Source organism: Aptenodytes forsteri, unplaced genomic scaffold (assembly GCF_000699145.1).
Source record: "Aptenodytes forsteri isolate BGI_AS27 unplaced genomic scaffold, ASM69914v1 Scaffold126, whole genome shotgun sequence".
Taxonomy (NCBI): Eukaryota; Metazoa; Chordata; class Aves; order Sphenisciformes; family Spheniscidae; genus Aptenodytes; species Aptenodytes forsteri.
The window spans coordinates 1931219-1931471 of record NW_008794599.1 but is presented as its reverse complement, the minus strand read 5'-3'; the positions used below and the strand labels follow the sequence as shown (position 1 = coordinate 1931471).

The 253-nt window shown below is 69.6% G+C and overlaps 1 protein-coding gene across 1 annotated transcript in view; it reads left to right on the top strand.

Annotated features, from left to right (window-relative positions):
* The window catches only part of ST3GAL4 (ST3 beta-galactoside alpha-2,3-sialyltransferase 4), a 5662-nt gene extending 5552 nt beyond the window's left edge, over window positions 1-110 (top strand). Inside the window, exon 11 of the mRNA XM_009273009.1 lies at window positions 80-110. Coding sequence (XP_009271284.1) covers window positions 80-110 — 31 coding nt within the window. The remainder of the gene's footprint in view (window positions 1-79) is intronic.
* Window positions 111-253: the final 143 nt, after the last annotated feature.

Genomic DNA, 253 nt, shown 5'->3' with positions numbered 1-253 from the left:
TGCTCCTACCCCAATATGTCCCCAAATGCCCCAGCCCGTGTCCCTGTGCCCGTGTACCTCTGTCCCCACGTCCCCGCAGATGGCCCTTACCTGCTGTGTCCCCGGCGTGACGCCCCGTCTCCTGGTTCCCGCGGTGGCGGGTGGGGGGCCCTGGCTGCCCTGTGCCTCAGTTTCCCTCTGCCACCGGGCACCCGCTGTGTCCCTGTCCCCATGGTGGGGACCCTTCCCCTCACAGCCTTCCCCACCCCGGGGA